Source organism: Gracilinanus agilis, chromosome 1 (assembly GCF_016433145.1).
Source record: "Gracilinanus agilis isolate LMUSP501 chromosome 1, AgileGrace, whole genome shotgun sequence".
NCBI classification, from domain to species: domain Eukaryota; kingdom Metazoa; phylum Chordata; class Mammalia; order Didelphimorphia; family Didelphidae; genus Gracilinanus; species Gracilinanus agilis.
The window spans coordinates 507,320,058-507,341,227 of record NC_058130.1 but is presented as its reverse complement, the minus strand read 5'-3'; the positions used below and the strand labels follow the sequence as shown (position 1 = coordinate 507,341,227).

Genomic DNA, 21,170 nt, shown 5'->3' with positions numbered 1-21,170 from the left:
TCTCTCTCTCTCTCTCTCTCTCTCTCTCTCTCCCCTCCCCCTCTCTCCCTTTCTCCCTCTCTCCCTCTCTCCCTCTCTCCCTCTCTTCCCAAGGCTGACAAAGTAGTTTTCCTAAAGCATAAGCCTATCTACATCTCTACCCTACTCAATAAACTGGTAACACCCTACTGCTTCTAGGATCAAATACAAATGCTGTTACTTGGCATTTAAAGCCCTTCACAATATGGCTCCAACTTACCTTTAGTATGACTATATAGTATTTACTTATCTGTGCACATTTTATATGCTCCTTGGAAGTTTCTTAAGGTAAAAAAAAATCTGATTTTGCTTTTAGCTAGAGATTTGTACCTCTAGTTTCTAAAACAAATCCTTTTATATTAAGTATTTGCTATGTGTTTAAAAAAAGGCATGAAAATAAAATTGTGTACCATTACCAAGAGTTTGTATTTTTCTTTTCCCTTTGGCACTTTCCCCTAAGCTTCTACCATCTACACCAGAGGTATAAACATATCTTTCCTCAGTGCCTCAGGAACTAAATCAAACTGTAACTGGAAAATCTTTGACAAAATAAAAATATAACAGAACATAGATAATATCAGTATGTGGTTCAAAGTCAGGATGTAACTGTTACCATTTTGGTGATCCTTGCTTCTTTTTGAGTTTGATATTATTGATCTACACTTATAGACAGGCTATATTTAGAATCCATTATACATTATGGATTCTACATGGCTCCTTCCTCAGCACCTCCATTCCCCTCAAGTAATGAAGGTAGGAATTCCAAAAACTTTTAGCCAAATGTTTTTTAAGATTATTAGAACTATAGTATTATATAAACAATGACTATCAGGAAGGTTTATAGCAAGTCTGATAATTACTAAAGTGTAGGTACCTTTCAAGTAACCAAATACATTAGTCCTCCAATGTAATATTTTATAGATTAAGTAGAAATATATATCAATAAATTACTTTATGATACTTGAAAGTGTTTTTAAAATAATGACAATGCAAAGGTAGAAATATTCTTCTGTATTTTATTGCAGTCAAATGACATTAAACAGAAGAAATATACATCTTTTTAAAAAAATTTTCTAATCCATTGATCCTTCCCAGCTTGGCACACATTTGTAAACATGAAGTTCATAAAATCAGTTATTTAGAGTTACAAAGGAATTAAAATCTGACCAGAGTACAAGGTATTCTCAATTTCCAATAACCTATAAATAGATTATCATATACAAAAATGCAGTAAGATTTATTATTCCCTTTTATCAATCATATGTTACTCTCAAATTACCTTAAAATATGGCTTTATAAAAATATTCTACAATTCATAATATGAATTGAGAATTTTTTCAATTACACATATTAGTTCTGTATCGCCCATGTCACAGCTTTAGAGGATTATTGCTTCCCTTACAAGTTTATAGCTTATTATTTTGGAATATATTTCATATGTAGTTAGCATTCAGAACTTATTAAAATAATACTCTGAGCACTGTGATAAAAAACACAAAATAGATTTTTAGGGTTTTTTTAGCAGAAAATAAAGGCGTCCCTCTCAAGAGACAGTATTTAACACAGTCAAAATACATGTCTATCAATCAAAATGCAACTACATTTATGGCTTATTTCACAAATGCTTCTCTAAAAGTGAAGTTTTCTCCACTCCTTTTTAACAGATGAAACAATTACTTTTTTTACAGCAACAATTTCTGAGCCAAAACATTTTCTGAGTCAAAATAAACACAGAATAATGTAAAAAAATAAAAACAAAAACAAAAAAATAGTTCAAATGGTGTGAAATAGTAACATGCAACAGAGACTACATATCCATTCAGAAAAATGTTAATCAAAGTAGGTAGATATAATTTACTATGAAAGAATTTTATTCTTAATATCATTGTATATGCAACAGCTAAGTTAACTTAAGCAAACTTGCCAAAGGTGAACAAGCTTTCAAATTATACACCACAACTTCTATGCTTTATTTTCTAAAGTTTCAACAATAGATTAAAAATATAGCTAGGATTCTATCATTCTGCTGGGACAAAATGTGTTTCAGAATAGTTTACATTTTGCCTATTTATTTTAAAATGACATTTTCTCCATCATTCTGAAAATGATTTATCTTATGTATAAGAAATTCAACATTTAATATTGAAACCATTTTCTAAATAGCCAGTTAAACAAACAGTACTTTATAAAAGCTTCATTTTTGCACCTTTAATAGGAAGCTTCAAATTTATGTTGATAAAATAATCAGTGCAATTCAAAATTTCACAGCTCACATACTCATTATTGTTACTAATTAAAGGTGCTGACACAAAAGCTCCTTAGCAGTTATAAAATGATTTTAAAAGCATTCTATGCTTATGTCCATCCAAATTATTCTCAATTTTTGCTGTTAAATACCCACAATAAAATATACATTTAAAAACTCTCAAAAGTCTATTGGCGCTACATTACTAATAGAATATAAGGGATTACTTGAAGGGAACACATAAATGCAGATAAGTCTTAAAACAATGAAAAAAAGAGGCAAAATAAAACTAATGAATGCATTGAATTTGACCTTCCCTGGCCCCACAAAAAATATACAGGAATGTAGATAAATTACTTCTAAAATGTTTTTCTATGTGTATTTTATTTGTGTCCTAATATGAGAGTTGGCTATCACTCCTTTAACATATCTTAGTGTTCTTTCCCAAAGACACTGAACTCCTTAGCAATTACTTCACAAGAGCTATCATAACCATCTGTTTCTCCCTGGTGGTTATGGCTGGTCCTCCTGTAGTAGGGACAGTCTTTTTGAAGCTTTAAGTATCTGTGAAAATAAGGGGAGATCTAAATTAAAGGACCAACCAGACACAAAATGTAATATTACTGAATTTAAATATTTACTTAAAACACTAAAAAAATCAAATCATAAATGCTTTATACAGAGGAAAACTTTGTGACAAAATAGTTACTTTCTAATAACTACCTGTCATGAGATTTTCTAAGATGGTATCAGCTAAACTAAATAAGAGTAAGTAGGATATGAGATTATAAATTAACCAGTCAATTGCCTCTGAATTTTGAATTCCTTAATTTTCAAATAAAATCAAAAGTTTTGTTTTTCTTTATTCTTTCCTTTTTTGTTTTTGGTCCTGACTTATGCCTCATCGGTATAGGGAACTACCATTATGTAAGTTACTTCTACAAGTACAGATGAACACTTGAACTGTAAATTAGTTTTACAAAATTTCCTCTGCTGAGAAGACAAACAATTTGTCTTTGGATCAAAAACTAGAAAGAGTCAGAAATGGCACTTGAATCCAGATCTTTCTTATTCCAAGACTAAACTTCTATCGAATATGCCATACTGCCTCTCCAAAATCAAGGAAGACTGAAATTAGAGAATTTCAATTGACCAGAGAAACACTACTGGTACTTCTATTCACTTACTCTTTCCCTCTCTAGTATTTTCAATTACTGGTAAGATGATTCATGAAGGAAAAATTTTAAATGATATTTTAAAATTTGTGTCTTGTATAAGTTTTAACCTGAATATTCAAAGGGAATCGCCACAGTTTAGATGTCCTAACTGAAATCACACCATCTCTGTTTAAGTGATTATTGGAAAATCAAATAACTGGTAGAAAAAAAACAATGCTCAGGGGAGCTGAAATTCAAAAAAGAATTTCCTGTTCCATATCTAGCACCTAATTTTTATTTAAAAGTTTTCTTTTATGCTTTCTCTTTCTATAGATTTTCCCCTTAAATCAGTACCATGATCACAAAAGTTTGTAAAATTATTTGAATGACAAAGTCCAAAGGCAAACACTATGGTACATTAGAGAACATTATTCATAAACTCATAGGACCTGAGTTGGAATATTAGTAAATAACTGAACATCTGGAGGCCTGTTTCCAAATCCCCAAAATGAAGAAGTAGGACTAGTTGATCTCTAAGATCTTCTAATTCTAATTCTATTACCCTAACAACCATTTAAAAAAAATTTTTTTAGTCTCACTAGTGAAATAAAAGCTAAGGTCAATTACCATAACTTCAAAAAAATGTAAAATTCTTTTAACTAAAATTAAAAAATGAAGTCTGCTTCTATGTGGACTTTTCATCAGTTCCTAAATGGATTTTATGGAATAAGTTTAATAGAGTTCATGTACCTGATAACATAAAAAATATTCTTCCTTCACTTTCCTCTACTATCTTTCGGTCGTAAGGAAGGAGGTACGTTTCATTATCTGTTTTCAGGAGCTATCACTAGATTTACAATTAATGTACAGTCTGATTTCCTTTTAATGATATTTTCATTTACAAAGTTGAAAACATGTATAATATTCTACAGGTTTGCATCAATTCAAGAAAATATTTCCAAGTTCTTTGAATTCTTAATTATTTGTCATTCCTTATGGGATGATAGCATCCATTATAGTCATGTGCCATAAATTTCAATAGAAACCCACTTTGTTTCTAGCTCTTTATTTGGAAATATAGAACAGTTAGACAACGTTACTAAAGAGCCTATGAGCCACAACCTTTCTAATAGCCCTTCAACTTTATCAATTTATATGAGATGATATAAAACTTGATACAGTTGTTTTAAGTTATTTGTATCTCACTATTGACTATTTGGAACATATTTTCAAATGGTTATTTATACCCTGCAATTCATCTTTTGGAAATTGTTCATATCCTTTATTCTTACTTATGGAAGAATGACTTGGTTTTAGAACTTATGGAATGTCACATGTATTTTGGATATCAGACTTATCAGCTGATTAACAAATTTTCCCAACCATTTGTCTTATTCAATTTTCATTGTTGTTATCTATGCAAAGATTAAAGGACAAATTAGAGGTACACAAGTGTGTCCAGGCTGCCACACACAGCCCATGTTCTTCAAAGAAAAGCAACAAGTAAAAGATATCAACAGGAAAATGTACTATAGGAAGAGAGGATGCAATGGTCATGTTACAAATGAGAGAAAGAGCAAAAGCAGGGGAATGGTGCAAGAGTTTCATTAGTATATGGGTAAAGTTAAGGAAAGGGCCCTAGCATACTGAACATGCCACCTCTGAGGAATTCATAGAAGGATATGGAGTAGCCGAAAACTGTATGAATGACCAAATTGATGAAATCACAAATCTATCTGACTACTGACTCTATTTGGTCTTTTATGATACCCTCTATGCTCTGTTAAGAACAGTTCCTCCAATCACAGTTGTGAGAGTCATCTAATCTTATTTTTTTCTAACTTTTAATGATGCTTCTTATCACATATTTATGACAAATTTAGTGGTAGGACATTAGATATGATGATGGTCTAAGCCTAATTTCCTTTGAACTGCTTTCCAGTTTTCTCAGTTCTAATTAAAAATGGAGTTTTCCTCCAGGATTGCCTGTATTTGGGTTTATCAAACATAGAGCCACACTGTTTTTGACAGCTTTGGTTTCTTGCTAATCAAGTCTGTTCCACTGATGTACAATTATTTAAAAACAAGTATCAAAGAACCTTGATGGCTATTATTTATAATATAGTTTGAGACCTGGTAACATTATTAATTCATACTTCTCCCCAATATTTCCAATGAGGTGTTAAACCTTTTGTTCTTCCTAATTAATTTAGTTACCCTTTTGTCTAGGTCTAAAATTGTCCTAATTCCTTGTTAGTAAGAGGATGCAGCTTACTCAAGCTCACAATATTTCTCCCCTTTACACCTTTTGGATGACCATCAATTTGAAATCTATGGATAATGTAATGTTCTATGATTTGCAGCCATACACTATTACCAGAAGAATACTGATATTAAAATATGGGTCTGAGATATTTGGAATCATTAAAATATCTTTGCAGTCTTCCAAAGACAATGTAGTTTGCACTCTCCTCAACCTTGGGTTCAGCTGTGGGCCCAATTCATTATTCATCTGCACTCTCTGTCCATATATAAATTAACTCTAGGATAGCCATTCAATTTCATATAGAAAATATACAATATTCATTTGAGCTTCTCTAATGCAGATAGGTGGCAAGATTCTTTTAAGTACTTTTTGGATATTACTAATTAGACTTTGAAATGTTCTTGGGATTGACATTACCAGCACAATATCACCCATAAACCAAGATTATAACTACCTCAGTACCTACAGAGAATCTATCTTCAATTTGGACGTTGTTGGATGATCACAACGAATAACAGCATACATTTTTGGTGAGCATAAAACTTTCTACTTTATGCCTCGCATGATATTATTAATCAAAGTGTCTCTGAGTGAGGTTTTCCTCCTGAGAGATTATAGCTTTATAATTATGTATTTCAAGGAATCTTTTGATTCTTTGATGACATATAAATAAGGGACATTTTTGGAGGGCAGCCTTCAGAGATCAAATTAAATTTCTGTTTTTGTTTTTAAATTACCAAGAAAATATACTGGCACGTGATATTTTTTACATCTATCAAGAAATTATGCAATAAACAAGTGGAAATACACATCAGCCATGGTGGGGAGGGGAAAGTCAGGGGATGAATGGGAAAGTAAGAGCATGAATTATGTAACCATGTTAACTTTTCAAAAAAATAAATATTAATAAATGCTTAAAAAAAGAAATTATGCAATAGTAAAAATGGAATCTTCTATAAAATAATGCTTATGAAAACCCACTTGCTCTTTTAATTGTTAAACCAATGAGTTCCTTGTGTATTATTTTCATAAAAAATTATGTAGATAGGAAGATAGGCATACAGGTCAGAAGTTTCCAGGTTTTTTTCAATCATCTCTCTTGGAATAATAGTAAGATTTTCTGTATTTTTTTTTACTATGCCTCTAATAGTTTCCCCTCTAGATCCTTTGAGAGTTGATCTCATTTTCCCCAAATCTGGATCAATTCCAGCAGAGATCTTCTCTGGGAATATTTGTGCTCACTTTAGTGGATTTAGTCTCTGAGTCCATTTTAGTGTCATTTCTTACCCCTCTGTGAGCACAGTTAGGTTTGCAATAGATTCTATCTTTAATGGTGGCAAAAAAGTTGAAAAATATATCTTTCACTTGTTTATTGTCCTTAAGAGCTTGATAATTAAATGCTCCTGGAATTACATTACTTAGCTGTATCTTTTCAAAGATTTCTATGAACTACTTTTACCCCTCCAATGTTTCTCACTATCATTTTAGGTAATATTGCTCATAATTTTTCACCATCTTAATTCATAAGATTTTTTCTAATTGTTACTTCTTTAATTAAGGGTTTTAATTTTTCCAGATTACACATTGGTACAATTTTCAATAATCATTTTCTGACATTCTGCAATCCATGTTCTCTCACTCCATTCCCCAAGACACTGGTAATATATCAGTTGAACATGTGTTATTACACAATACATATTTCCATGTCCATCATATTATGAAAGCAGGCACATATTGCTTACACTAGAGAAAAATTCATGGAGGAAATAAAGTGAAGAATGGCATGCTTCAATCTGCATTCGTTTAAACCAGTTGTTGACCTTAATTATAATAACTGGCAGTTTGGCAAATAAACCAAGGATTTAAAAACTTTGGGGGGCTCTTCTGGTCTCCTCATTAAAGCAACGGATTTGCACTGGTTAAAGATCTATGTGAAACTGCTGTAATTTGTGTCTGTTGGTCTTTTTATCCATCCATTTCCTATTTTTCCAATGTCAATAGTTTGTTTAAAGAGGTCAGAACAGCAGTGTTTTAATGCATGTCATATCTCTATTTTTTATTTTCTGCTAGCTGCATTTTAATCTTTTCCCTGACAAATCAGTAACCTAACTATAAATAGTCAATTCAAGAATGTCTCCCATTATCAACAATTAATTTCCCATCAAAAATAATCAATTTCTTTTTTTGTGGTGTTATTCTGGATTTGTTATGCCTAGAATTTCAGATTCAACTATTTAAGAAAATATTCAGTGTACGCGCATAAGGCATCTGTGTAATATAAAAAAAATCTTTGGATTCTTACACTCCTAAATTCTAGAACCGTATTTTTTATTATCTTTACCTACGCTCACTTTTGCACTGAAGTTTTTAAATACTTCAGAAGGTCTTAAGAAGTTCTTTATGCAATGTCTCCATCTTATGATTCTCCTGACTCTAAGCCTGGCTCTTTATCCACTAGCCACCTAACTGCCCCTATAGTTTTGCCTTAAAGAATTCACTTGACAATGGATAATATAGTAAACATAAATCACAGAATAATGTAAGCAACATTAAGGTCTAAAAGGAAAAGTTAGTTGCGGACAGAGGTTGAAAGATCAAATGAGGGCATTTGTTTTTCAAATTAAAATCAATTGAATAACCAATCAAACCAATAAATATATATATTAAGTTCCCATTATGTACCAGAAACTGAGGTAGGTACTAGGAATACAAATATAAAGAATGAAATAATTCCTTCTCATAAAGGGAAATCATCATATAAAATCATGTACAACCTAAAAGTAAGAGTTTCCTATCTATCTTCCTCTACCTTTTAGCAGCAAATGCTCATTAAATGAACAACTTGGGGGTAAATGTGCAGCCATATCAGAGGAGACAGCCCATGCACAAAATTTAACACTCTCTCTGAAGCATGTCTCATATCTGTCCCCTTCTCCCCACTCACATAACTTATAGCTCAGCTCACGTCCTCTCCCCTGGACTACTGCAATAGCCTACCAGGTTGATTTCCTTCCTTCATATCTCTTTCCTCCTGAAACCATCTTTTGCATGTCAAAGGGATACTTTTTCAACACAGAACTGATCACATCACTTTTCCACAAAATAAGATCCATATTGCTCCTGGGATAAAATACACTCTTCCTTTTGGCCCTCCTAACCTGGCTCCAACCTACCTTTTCTAGCCCTACATTCTTTTCCTCTTCAAATACTCTATGGTCCAAACCAACCTCACACATAACATTCCATCTCTTAACTCATGGTCTCTTCAACGCCATCTTTAGGAAATCTCCAGTTTCCTTAAAAGTCCAGTTCAGGCACCATCTCCTACATGAAACATTTTGTGTTGACTCCAGCTACTACCTCCCATGGCAAAATTTCCTTTGGTAAAGATGTGGCAGACATGGTATGTATTCTATGATTTGTAAATAATAAAGTTTATATGTCTGCTTTTTTCCTTAATCCATATTTATCAGAATTGCAGAGGCACATCTTATTTCTTGAGAACTTGAAAAAAAAGGAATGAATAAAGACTATCCATGCTACTTCCTTAAAATTCATATTAAATGTTGAAAAACATTAGATATAGTTGATTTTCTTAAGTTTATTTTTCATTTTTAATACCAAATTTTTTTTATTTTTTCACATTGTCTATATATCCTTATAACAAAAAACTAGCTAAATAAATAAATTGTTTTACTCTTGATGTTTCTTCACCTGTCTACTGAAAAGTGCAGTAGAATATAATTTAGCTACTTGGGACAAAATGTCCTAAATATGTCCAAAAACATATGTGTTTTCATACACACACACACACACACACATATATACACACTGTTCCTGGACTGTGTGGAAGTAAGATTCCTAAATGAAAAAGATCCTTTTTCTTCTTAAATTTGAAGTAGTATATTCAGAAATGAATGTGAAATAAAAAACAAAAGTTATCAATGAATGGTTAAAACATGAATTTTGGTTGAAGATTTTTATAATGAATAAAATTAAAATTCTATCACAAATTCAGATTTTTTTATTCAAAAGGAAAATATGAAATCAGAGCCATTAAAAGGAATAATCAGTGAACTAATAATTATTCTATCTAAAAGAACATTATATTAAATTGAATAAAGTAAGACATAAATGTGAAAGAGGAAAGGAAACCAAAACACATTATATGAAAGAAAATAAGTAGAATGTAGAGAATGGCTGCTGATAATTCTTAAACAATTAAAAATATATATTTTCCTAACATTAGGTAAGGACAGAAAGCATCTTACCCCAATGTTAACTTGCAAGCATAGTCAAAAGCATCTCAAAAATAAAAGGAATGCACTTGGAAATAAAAATTTAGTTAAAGCACTGACTTCATACATCCAAATATTTAAGTGCTACCTATACACAAAGCTGGCATCATATATGCATATATACAGAATATTTAAAAAAAGAGAATATAAAAGATTTTTGCCTTCATAAAGCAACAGAAATATTGCCATTTTTCACTATCCACTGATTTTTTATAAGAAAATAAGGATGAAAACAAGGAAATAAGGGTAAAATAATGGTTTGAATATGAGAAAAAAAGAAAAAGGAAGAAGCTCTGGTATTGATTTCCACAAAAACTTTAATGATCACACAACCAAAGACCAACAAGTCTAAGACAAACTTCACTTCATAAATTTTTTATGAGACCAGCTCTGACATCATTTAATATCAAATATTTTGTGATTTGGTGAGATGACAAAGAATAAATAAATGTCATGAAAAGATGATAACACCTTATGATGATTAGAATATAATAGCACTACACTATGGCTCTATCTAAACAGACTAATCAACTGTCTAAAATAGTAAATCAGAGAAAGGATTCCATTACTTCTATGTAGCTGATGAAAAAACCCACATTTTTTAAAGCTAGAGCATCATAAAACTGCTATTTTTCGTAAACTTACTTCAGTAGGATAATTTAGCTTCCCTTCTCTTATTCAGATTTCTAAACAGACATTTTAAACTAAAAACAGAAAGAAAATAAACTGCATAGTAATGATTTGTTGTACCTGTTGGCATTTCATGTTGCTCTTCTACTGGGGATATAGTTCCTTCTAAAATGAAAAAAAAAAAGTAATTATACATATGCTTAATTAACATAAGATTTTGCCTTTTAATACTAGGGGCTTAAAAATTTATGTATCATAAAAATAACTTCAAAAATTAAACCATAGTTTTTAGAAAATATTATACAGTAACCTTAAGAAAATAAATTACTGATGATAAAATATTTGGAATTTTTTCTTTTTCACTGTTAATAACGCTCTGCACAAAACACTAAAATCTTTAACTCCATTTCACTAATCTCAGTCTTCTAATGAAGAAACCAATAGGAAACCAGTCAGACAGCCTTCAATTTAACCCAAATTTTGTCTCACACGAGTTATAAGACAATGAGTTATTTTTTTAACCATCTCGTTTCCTGTTAGTATTGTGAGAATATTTAACTCATAATATTACATTTAGAATTAGTGAAACATGCCAAGGACATTCTATAGTCACTATTAATATTAATTAATTTTAAAATAATAATAACCCTAACTAAAAAAGCTTTCCAAATTAATTTTAAATACAATTTCTGAAAAAGAATAAAAAGTACTATTTACATTTTTATTTTTGAAAAATTATACCTAAGAAAATTTTCTAGACTATATATGACCATAACTTAGTCTCTTCAAAATTCAGAAATGATTTAAGATATACTGGCAAATCAACCAGGTAATTAATATGGATCTAACACTCTTTATAAAAGTGCCTATTAAAATGTTAAACTGAATAATAATTCCAAATTACTATGAAAATCAAACAATTCTAACCATGTTCTCTGGCTATAAATTGTATAGCCTCTGCGTACATACATGCGTGCATGTGTGTGTTGAGCCTATAAGTATAAATGTATATTATAGTTGTAGATATATTAAGCTTTATATATCATATCTCACCTAAATATTATTAACTGGTACTCTACTAATTGGTTAATTCCTACTATATACTCTTTCACTCTGACTCTAGCCATCTCTCTCCCTCCATGTACAGTTTTGTTTCTCTTTAAAAGCATTTTTTCTGCTATCTGCTTTATAAAAATGCTGTAATATATATCAATGCTATAAAAATTCTTTGTTAGTTCTTTATAAAATACTTTAATAGCATTTACTTTTACTCTGTAAATATTATACCTCCATTTTCATCACAATAAGAACCAAATCACATAAGCTAAGAAATAAAATCATTAACTTTCATTACGGAAAGAAAAAACTCTAGATGTTAACTTACCTTCTACACCCATGTTTAATTCTTCTATGGCAATGTCTAAAAATAAAAAAATATATATTTAACAATTGAACTTTAGAAGACCTAGAGAAGCCTCCTAAAAACACTCTTTTACTAAACTGCCTTTAAAAAATGTGTTATCAACCCCAAACTTATTTAGTGTATTCATTCACCTTTCACTTGCCCTTCAAAGTAGAAGAAAAATGTATAAATAAATATTTGTTTAGAGAGAGAGGAGGAGGAAAAACTTCCTTCTTAAGCTAGTATAGCGCAAGAAGAATGGAAAACAATTTCCATTGTTTTTATTAAGTCTATAAGAGCCTTGTGACTACTGAAGCAATGAACATCAGTAGCATGGCTAGGAGATGTTTCCCACTTTGTTTTAAGTTATGAAAGTCAGTGCCAAATTTAGTGCCCTACCATAGAAATCAAACCTCTGAGGTGCCTGTGAGTACCTCTTTGCTCTTCTCTAGATGTAAAGCTACATGGCCAAGTGCAAAGAGCTTAGCAACATCACACCAGGGCTAGAATTCTGGCTCCACCACTGAAGACCTATGTGAGTAAGTCCCTAAACTGCTCCAAGTCTCCATTTTTTACCTCTATTAATAACAGAGCCAATAATACCTCTCTCACAGGACTGCTGTGAAGAAAGAATCCTATAAATTAAACACTAAGTACAGAATCACAGAATTTGAGAGTTGGAAGGAATCTCAGCAGAATCTAGTCCAATCCAGAAGTGAAGAGTGCCCACTATAACTTACCCAACAGATGGCCTTCAAGCCTCTGCTTGAAGACATTAACTGAGAGGGAACTCACACCTTTTAAAGCGAGTCTCTCCACTTTTGGACACTTCTAAAGATTTCTATGTTTTCTGACATCCATCTAGCCTAAATTTGTCTACATATTGCTCTGGGCTCTGCCCTCCGTGGCCAGAGAAAACAAGCCTCATCCCTCCTCCATATACAAAGCTCTCAAATATCTGAAGACAGCTATTAATATCGAGACCATCCCCAGATCCTTAAACCAATGTTCCCAAGAGAGGGTCTCAAGGCCCTTCACCATCCATGCTGTCCCCTCCTTGGTACACTAGCTGTGTCCAGTATTTCATATGAGGTCTGACAAGGGGAAAGTACAGGAACATTCTCAGATGCATCCCACTGTTAATTCATACTAAGTTTGCAATACACTAAAACCCTCAGTTTTTTAGAACTGCTATTATTTAAACACATCTCTCCCTCATCTTGTATTTGGGAAACTGATGTTACATATCCAAATATAAGATTTTATATTTATTCTTGATTTCCAACTTGTTTGATTTGACCTATTATTCTACCTTGTCAAGATCTTTTTGAGAAGTTACTTTTGGCTTGGGAAGAAGGGAAAGTTTGCAATTTCTCTCTACATTTTCCATTCATCTTTCAAAACTCAATTCTGGTATCATCAATTCGAAACCTCCAATTCCTGTTGCTATTAATGTCCTCTCACTCTTCAAATATTCCAAGAGTAATAGGTTTTGTTTGCCTCCTTCTCCATTGGCCTGTATATTTATCTGTGTACCTTCATTTGCGCCTCCAGTGACAAGGATAGTGTCTTAAAATAGCAAGAATTTAATACATGTGTACTCAGTTGAACTGAAGTGAGAAAATAACATAAGACCTATTCCTTAAAGGACAAAGTTTTTAAACCCTTAACTTTTGCCTTAGAATCCGTTTTAAATATTGGTTCCAAAGCAGAAAAGCAATAAGGGCTAGGCAATTGGAATTAAATGATTTCCCAGGGTCACAGAGCTAGGATGTGTCTATGGCCACATTTGAACCCAGGACACACAGGGCTGGCTCTCTATCCACTAAGTCATCTGGCTGTCCCAAAAGTTTTTCAACAAATGAAGATGCGAAAGAACATACATACTGAGAGAGTAAGGAATGCCTGAGTAAATAAACAGTGTAAAAGACAAAATCCCTAAAATTATAGAAATTTTTTTAAAATAATGTAAGTATGGATATAAAGAAAGAAACATAGGCATACTTTCATAATAGTCCAAGAATTACTGGTTTTAAAATTGACTTCCTACTCTAACTGTTCTTAGAATTTAAAGTGATTTTTAAGAACATACTCTGCTGCCTGCCTGTCTTTACCTCCATTCAAGATTCCCCAGCCAGGATAAGTTCATCACTTCTAAACTCATTGCCATTGCTACTAACTCAAGCCCTAGTTGATACCCTCTCCCTCAGCCTCCTCTCCCCTTGGATATGGGAGTTTCTCCCAAAGCCCTCCTTTAGAGAAGGTAGAACATGGACTCTCTCTCAGTACACTGGTTTTAACTCCATGACACTAAGTTATCCCGCGATGTCCTGTCTTTGTCCACCCATCACTTTTCTTTCTCCTTTTATATAATATCTCTCCAAATTGAAGCCTCAGCAATTAACACGGAGCCTGACACATAGTAGGGACTTAATAAATGTTCATTGGATTGAACTGGACTGTTAACTTACTATCAACATTACATTAACTACAGGTAAAAAGAGAATTTACCTGAAACAACTTCTGTTTTCTCATTTTCTGGAGGTTCATAGACTATAAAAAAGGAGAAAAATATTTGTGTGTCATCCCTACAGTTTTCATTGTGAAACTGAAAAATATAATACAGCACTCTATTAAGAACATATTTCAGCTTAATGAACAACTGTGTGTAGCTGTTTTTCTTACTTAGAGAATTATACGGTCAACAAGTGAATGGTATATCAGAGAAGCCGACAGATTTAGAGTCAGGAATACATGGGTTCAAATCCAGTCTCTGACACTTAGCCATGTGACTTTGGTAAGGCATTTATAATTTTTAAAGCTTATTTCCTAATCTATAAAACAAGAGAGTTGGACTTGTTGAATTCATATGCCTCTTTCAGCTCTAAATCTATGATCCTATTATTTTGTTAATTTTAATCCAAAGATACCCTTTATTTAGTGATAAAATAATCAAATAGAAGAAAGATTAAAAATATGAGGAATATTTAACTTAAAGAATAAATGATAAGGAAGTCAAATGGCATCATTTCCAAGTATAGAGGGATCTAATTACCTTCACCACTGAGGACAGGAATTAGATTACTTGAGATGTGGGTTGTTTATCTGTGCTACATATATAAAATTTAAAATTTGAAAAATAATTCAAATGAAGGGGTTTACTTCCAAATATGTATCATTTCTCTATCTCTGTGGAGCCATATTTTCTTCTCTTGTAATGCCTACATAAATCTCCATTTGTATAACTCCAAGTGTTTCATTTTATTTTAATATCAAACCTAAACTATCAGGAACCTTGTGGAAGTCAGGCCTACCACAGAAGAAGAAGGGCTGGCACCAAGTATGAATTCTGGCCAAACCAAGAGACCCAACCAAGTACTTAATGAATTGAATGTCTAGACAGAGCTTCTGCTCTGTGGTTATTTCCAGGAAACCTCTTTGCCACTATCACTCTTATTCTCCTTTTAGATTCATTTAATCCATCTGTGTCATCAGTTAAGAATTTTTATCAATCTTTGGCCATTATGCTTCTTTTATCAAGTTTAATACCTAACTTAACAGTATTCCTCTCTATCCCAGCTCCAGCTCTTAATTCTTTCAAATGTCCATGTGCACACTGCTGAATCCTCAAACTTTCTGACTTCCCAAGTAATCTACTTCCCATAATCTTCACACCATCACTGCACTCCTCACCTACAACAAGAATGGTTAATACCCTTCACTCATAACTCTTTTACTTCCAGGATCTAGAGCTCTGAAATTCCTTTCAGAATCACAGCTTTTCTTCATCTTTCACTCAGCCACTTTGTTGCTTCATTCTCAACATAACTTCCAGGAATTTCACCCTTCCCTTCTTTCCCAGGTCATCACTCCTGTTCTGTTCCTACTTTCCCCACTTTTTAAGATCTACCCTAATAATAAGTAGTTGAATGATACCACCTTTTACCTTTGTCATCACTTGCTCTTTTGTCCTGATGTCACTGATAGCTGTGCAACACCATAGTAAAATGACTCTCAACCATCTACTACTTCCACATCTAAGGATGTGTCACTATAGGAGAAAGGCACTCAGGCAGGCCTACTGGTATATCTTCAAATTTGCTTTTATTCTTAGATGACAGATTTTTATATCCCACTCTCCAGAAGTGGATATACCAAAGTTCTCGTCTAAATACCACTTCCCAGCCTCCCTTTTAGCAGAGGACTTTGCCTCCTAATCAACTATTCTAGGAAGTATCCTATGGATTTACCTCTTTCTCCTCTATTCTTCACTTCCAAAGCCACTCTGTATCATCCCCTATTTGTCCCACTAACGTTCTAATCTCCCGGCAAAGACACAGCTCTGCTCCTGATCTTAATCCCTAATTTTCCCCTAAAGTTTCCCCTAATTGCCATTTCAACATTACCTCTTTAATCTCTCCCTTTCCAGTGGTTTCTTTTTCCTCCTACCACTAACCACATCCAAGTCCCTCCAATCCTTAAAAGACTTTTATTTTACCCAGCAACGTTATGGTCCTCTGTCTGTCTTCTCCTTCATACACAAAATTCTAGAAAAAAAAAGTCATTGATAATCAATGCCTCTGGCTCACCTCCAACTTGGCAACCTTAGAATCTAAGTTTTCTGATACTATCAATTCCACTGAAATTCTTTTCTTCCAAGGTACCAATGACAACATTGGCACTTCATAAGTGATGTTCCTTCTCAGTCCTCATTCTTCTTGATTTCTCTCCTTTCTAGATAGTTTCTTCTTTCTTTGCTTTCTTAACAGGCATTCTTTCTACTTGTGTAACTGTTCTTCTCAGAATCCTTTATTGATACAAAGATGTAATCAATATAATCTCAATTTTTAAAATTACTAATGGTCATCTCTCATAGTCCTTTAAATATGGAGAGATTTCTTTTTGTTGAAATAATATTTATTGAGAAGCTGAGGCACATCATTGATTTCTGATCTTTTTCAAGTTAATGCATAAATTTACTGAGTTCATGGACCAATAAAATGAGAATTCCATTAAAGTAGAAAAGTTTTTTTTTGAATATGTCTAATAAATTAATATGTCAAAAGTACTTTTTCTACTCCTGGGAAAGTCACTTCAAATCTCTACTAATTTCCTCATTTATAAGATTAACAATTAGAACTACATGATCTCTAAGGTCCCTCCTAGTTCCAAATGTTCTGATCCTATAATCTTATACACTTACGTTAGAAAGCTTTAAAATATCAAAGAAATATTTATGGAGAGAAGACCTATCTATCTATTACCAATTCTCTCAATATTCTTCTTTGATGAAACTATATTAGAAAAAAACTTCAGAAAAGAAAAAGAAATTCAAGATAATTCTTATTATCTCCAACAAATCTCTAACCAACTATAGATATTTTTCCCCTGTGGTTCAGCAAGAAGGCAGCCATGAAGTAGAGCTAATTCCTAAACTATCAAGTAATAAGTCTAACATAAAGCCTTAAAATAAGGCATGAATCTAATTGTATAAATAAATAATCATAAAGCAAAAGGACCAATTATTAAAAATTGTATACCAGAATTTATGTAAGTCATTATATTGCCCTAAATTACTGAACTTAAAAATCTATTTTATTAAGTCTACTGTGAAACATTTTTCCCTCTTATTTTAGAATTTTCCCAGTGTTTATGTCCTAGTCTTTTTAATATATTCAATGATGCTGTGTCTTTGTCTTCTGAGTGTAACTTTGATTTTTGAAAATAGCAAAGTAATTAGAAGCAGAGACTTAGAGCTGGGAGTCCTTTAAAATCATCTTTTCCAAATCCCTCATTTTACTAATGAGAGAGAATTGAGGCCCCTGGCTAAGAAACTGGCTTGCTGAACTAAAATTAATTACACTCATGGTCAGACAAGTAGAAACATAGGCTGGATTCAAAAACTAGTTTGACTCCAAATGTGCTCTCTCCATTACACCAAGCTAAATCTTTAGCTCTTTTGATTAGGGTCATTACTCAGAGTTTCACTTTTTATACATCTGGGTTTTTCCCAATTTTAGATAGTCGAAGTTGCCAAAATTCTAACCCTCAAAACAGCACTACTATATATAATTATAAAACCAATTTGAGAATAAAAAGGATAAACTCATAAATAATTAAATCACACATTATTTCTCTATTTCACAACACAAAAAACTAAATATATATGTGTGTGTGTGTATATATATTTACACACACTGTATAAAACTTTCTGTGTTAGCCAGTTCTTTGTACTTAATTAAGTCAAAATTTAATTCCCAAAATATATCCATGTTTTCCAAATTATGTTGTGAAGAATAAGACCATAAGGAAAAACTGATTTAATTTCCATTCGCCAAGCATTTATTAAGTAACTGCTTTGGCAAGGCATTGTCATAGCTGGCAGGGATACAAAGATGTTAGAAATATTTCCCACCTACATCCCTGAGTATGAAGTAATAAAAAAATTTGTGTCAAGCATTTTGGAAGTATAGCAATAGGCCTCTGAGAGGTAGTGTGTTATAGTAAATAAAAAGTAGGACAACTAGGAGCCAGGAAGATCTGAGTTCAAAACTTGCTTCCGATATATAACTTGACCAGTTGTAGTAAACTTAAATAGAAACAGGGGCCTCTAAATCTGATTTAGTTTTAAAATGCAGTATTTGTTGTAATTTCTATACAATCATTTTAGTCTTTTTGATCCTGTTTGGGTTTTCCTTGGCAAAGATACTGAAGTAATTTGCCATTTCTTTGTCCAGCTTATTTTACAGATGAGGAAACTGAGGCAAACATGAGTAAGTGACTTTTCCAAGGTCACGCAGCTAAGTGTTTGAGAACAGATTTGAATTCCGGTTTTCCTGAATTTCCTACCTATTAAGCCATTTAGCTGCCCCAAAACATAATATTTTCTATGTTTTCTTTTGTTAAATATTCCCCAATTACATTAAAAAAAAATCTTTACCTTACATATTAGGATCAATGCTACGAATTAGTTCCAAGGCACAACAAAAGTAAGGGATAGGCAATGGGAGTTAAGCAACTTGCCCAGGATAACATAGCTTGGAAGTAAGTATCTGAGGCCAGATTTGAACTCCAGGCCTGGCTCTCTATCCACTGATTCACCTAGCTGCACACCCTCCTATCTCCCAATTATATTTTAATCTGGTTTGAGCCACCCTGAGGAGTATTGTGGGATGCATGTTTGACAGCTCTCTACTCTAAACAAGTCTCTGTGACTCTAAGCTGCAAAGAAGCTTGCATTGATAGGGAAATTTCTTACCTGAATTTTCCTTATTGTAGGTACAATCTCTAATTTTTTTTTCTTCACCTTCTGTATTTTCATGTTTTAAAAGTTTTATGTAGGTTTGGCAAATAAGGTGAATGGGAAAGGTGGTATTTTTTTTTTAAATGCTGGTAATCAATAATATTCAAGATAATGGAACTGAAGTGCTTGGACTATGTAATCCCTTAAGTCCTTCTTTCAAATTTTAAATTTCTATCATTTTTCTTGGGACTCAAACTGACTCTAGTAAAATCCTAAACAAAATTTCCAAAAATATATATTTGGATATAACACAGTTGAAATAATATAACTTTTAAGAGAAAAAATTTAGCTTCCAATAATGGTTTAAAAATCTCAATCTATAACCAAATATTATACATGTATTAAATGAATATTTTCAAACCTTGTTCATCATAGTCTTGGTACAGTGTGTCTTCTATAAAAAGAAAATTTAACCAGAAATCAATATTTAGAAAATTAACTTAAAACAAATAGTTATAAGATATAAATTTATTAACATATTTCTAAAAATATATAATCATTATAATAAATAAAAAGATGTGGTGCAGTGCTAAAGGACTTTTAATGAAATTTGATACGAAAGCCTCTGAAATCAAATAAGTCCATGATACAAAGGAGCACTGGGATATAATTAACTTTTTTATTCAACAAGCTTTAATTCTAAACTTACTACCATTAAGCTTTTTTTTTTTAATCTTACCTTCTGTTTTAGTATCAATTCTAGTAATTGGTGTTAAATGACTTGCCTGGGTCACATAGCTAGGAATTGTCTAATAAGGACACATTTGAACCCAGGTCCTTTCGACTCCAAGCTTCTTTATCTACCTCCCCTACCTAGCTGCTCTGACGTTATTGGAAATTCAAATCATCATAAATATAGCACCCCAAAATGACTCTGAGAAGCTTTGAATTTTAAGCTCAATATGAAAAGCTAAGAGCACTAAATGATCACTTAAAATTGTATATTTGCTTCCTTTCCAAAATTTGAAGAAAAATTCTGTTCTTTATCATACCTGTATCATACTCTAGTGTTGTATCTTCAACTACTGATTCGTGGTAATCTATAAAGGAAAATTACATGTATTTTTCTTAAATCTTGAAAAAGTGAAGAAAAATAGCATACCTTATTTGGTATTTAAGATGTTTAGAATCAAACTAAGAACCTAATAACAGTGGGGAAAAGTTATACTTCATAATCTATCATTCTATTGTCTTATATAACCTACCAAAAACATACAGGCATATCAAATAAATGTTTTTATTTAGAGAGAAATAATTAAGTTAAGCCTGACTGATCATGTTGTCTCAACAATGAAATAAAACTAAAAAGATTATATATTGTGGACAATATATATTACATTTCATAGGTTATAAGGTAAACCAAAGAAACAGTTAAAACATTTTGAACTTTACCAAATATTTAACCATTACTTGGACTCCATTGCACTAGAAAACTCAATAAACTTTTCAAATGAAAAAATATTTCCTCTGAGCTGAAGATGATACCACCAATTCTCTTTCCCAAGTTCCCAAAGCAGAGTCCTCCCACTCTAATCTTTCAGTAATAAATCTGGATGAAAAGTGAATGTTGTGTATATATTGGAAATTCTTTTTCATGGTTTATTATACCTGATTGTCACAAACCTGGATTTTCCTGTTCATATACAACCTCTTCCACATCCTTATTGTAATCATTTGAATCTGAAAATTAAGAAATGGCATTTTAAAAATTATCATTAAAAATGAATCATAATCTCTAAATTATCCTAAGACCAAAGTAACATCTATTAAATTTTTTAAACCTGTTATCTTCTGTTTTAGAATCAAGAATGGTAAGGGCTAGGCAATGGGGGAGGTTAAGTGACTTGCCCA

The 21,170-nt window shown here is 32.2% G+C and overlaps 1 protein-coding gene across 1 annotated transcript in view; it reads right to left on the bottom strand.

The window, feature by feature from the left end:
* The window catches only part of LOC123253436 (aspartyl/asparaginyl beta-hydroxylase-like), a 125,459-nt gene that overhangs the window by 90,935 nt on the left and 13,354 nt on the right, over positions 1–21,170 (bottom strand). The window contains exons 4-5 of the mRNA XM_044682634.1: positions 20,943–20,999; positions 20,312–20,359 (exon numbers count right to left, since the gene is read on the bottom strand). Coding sequence (XP_044538569.1) covers positions 20,312–20,359; positions 20,943–20,999 — 105 coding nt within the window. The remainder of the gene's footprint in view (positions 1–20,311; positions 20,360–20,942; positions 21,000–21,170) is intronic.